This window comes from Sapajus apella, unplaced genomic scaffold (assembly GCF_009761245.1).
Source record: "Sapajus apella isolate SASKATOON/1434 unplaced genomic scaffold, GSC_monkey_1.0 scaffold26, whole genome shotgun sequence".
In the NCBI taxonomy this organism is placed as follows: Eukaryota; Metazoa; Chordata; class Mammalia; order Primates; family Cebidae; genus Sapajus; species Sapajus apella.
This window is the reverse complement of record NW_022436966.1, coordinates 11,554,752-11,556,595: the sequence shown is the minus strand read 5'-3', so window position 1 is coordinate 11,556,595 and position 1,844 is coordinate 11,554,752. Positions and strand designations below refer to the sequence as shown.

General features: G+C 51.9%; 1 protein-coding gene across 3 annotated transcripts in view; it reads right to left on the bottom strand.

Annotated features, from left to right (window-relative positions):
• FAM161A (FAM161 centrosomal protein A) overlaps positions 1-1,416 on the bottom strand; it is a 34,715-nt gene extending 33,299 nt beyond the window's left edge. For 2 of the 3 annotated variants that reach the window (XM_032292015.1, XM_032292016.1), the window contains exon 1: positions 736-1,415. In XM_032292015.1, coding sequence (XP_032147906.1) covers positions 736-918 — 183 coding nt within the window. In that variant the 5' untranslated portion in view covers positions 919-1,415. Of the gene's footprint in view, positions 1-735 lie in introns of all 3 variants that reach the window. The other variant, XR_004273026.1, reaches the window with a different exon arrangement.
• Between the last annotated feature and the right edge of the window lie 428 nt (positions 1,417-1,844).

Sequence of the window (1,844 nt, the reverse complement as noted above, 5' to 3'; positions counted from 1 at the left end):
AAAAAAAACCCCCTCAAAAAAAAAAAAAAAAAAAAAAAAAAAAGAAACTTTTTCTATCTGCAGATTGCTAGCCAAATTCAAGATTCCATCTTTTAAGTGAATAGAGCAGATGGTAGACCCTGTCCTCCACCTGCTAGGCTGGTTTCCACAACAGATTTAACATTGAAAACTGATCAGTGAAAAGTCTGTCTGACCATGAAGAGCCGTTTAGGAAAGACTGAAACCTCAGTGATTTGCTTCTCCGAATGCTTATTTGTATCTGTGTCTGATCTAGCCAGTGAACTCGTGATGGTTTTAAACTCACATCTCTAGAGCATTGTGTTGAGATCCACTTATAACCAGGATCTTAAGGTAATAACGAAACATACCTGACAGAACAGTTTTCCTCAAATTACAAAAAAAAAGGAGGGTGGGGTGAATATCCATTCCTGAGATGCTGGAGAGTAGAGAGTAAAATTCTGTACTTTGCACTCGCCAGAAATAGAGTAACATAAACGTTGTCTAGGAAATTTTTGCAACAAACTCTTTGGTGAAAGTTAAAACACTTTTCAACGCCTCGATTTAGAGTATTTTTTGTGAGCGTAAAGAAGAGTATGGGACAGGACCACCGACTAAGGAGTATGTGCACAGGGCCTGGCGTTTACCCGCCTACCCTCAGCTGGGCGGGGACCCAGACAGCCCTCAGCCTGCCCCAGCCCACGCGAGGTCCCAGTCCACGTTCCGCCCCTGCATTACCGACGCCCCCGCGGGCTGCGCCACTTTCTCCTCCTCTTCGTCCTCCGAGGTCGCTGTCGCTGCCGCCAGGGCCTGTAAGGGGTCTTCGCGTTCGTACTGGGCGACCCGCGCCCCAGTAATGGGATTGACCGGTACCTGGAGACTGGAGGCCGCCAGTTTCGCCGCTTGGTGGGAGGCGGCCATCACCCCGCCTCCGCGGCCTCAGCGCCTGCGCTGGCCCGGGGCGGGAAAGCAGGCGCGGCCCCTGGCGGCCCTGCGGCTCCTTGCTAGGGAGGGCGGTTGCTAGGGGCGCCGTAGCTGGGGACGCTACAGGAGCCGCGAGGGACCAAAAGTCACGCATAAACCTCGCAGGCTGCCAGAGACCCGAGTCGGGCGCTCACTGGATCGTGGCACCTAATACCGAGTCTGTTTGCTGGTTCCGAAGGTTGGCAGGCTGAGCAGGGCATTTATTTTACTGCTTTGCGTCTAACCGCCTAAACGCAAACTTCTCACATTATACAATGAAACAACTGCTTTTGTGAAGAAACGAGCGCTTTTTTATTAACTGCAATAACATGTGAGAAGGAGACGGTTGATGGAAGAGACAGCGGAGGAGGAGGAAAGCAGGGCGTGTTATTGGGTGGCATTCTCAGAAGAGTGGCAAGGGCGGCGTCCCGCTACCTAACATGGCTCCCCCGGGAGCCAGAGAGTGGGAAGGAGGAAGGTACATTCTACTCTGATTGACTTGAGGGCTAGCAGGAATCCACCAATCAGAAAGAGGCTCCCAGTTGTCCCTTTCGCGTTTTTCTTGGCCTGACCAATAAAAGCCCAGAGTTGAGTGGCGCCTGCCTTCCCACTAGTGAGTGACAGTGCGGGTAGTGTAAACCTGGCGTTTGCTTTGGGTTCGTCAGCTTAAGAGTGACAGGATTGAATGGCGCGAGTGCCCAAGTCACTACAGACACACCCATCTCCCTCTTCCCTATTTCTCTTCCCACTAGGGATTTGGGCGCATCAAATGGCGCCTTCCCTCTGCACCACGTGGCAATAAAGCCAAACCTCAAAATAGCGGAGTGGTGCAGTCTCAGATAGCTGCTTCCTAAGCCCCTGTTTACAGAGGTCGAGGCTGCAGC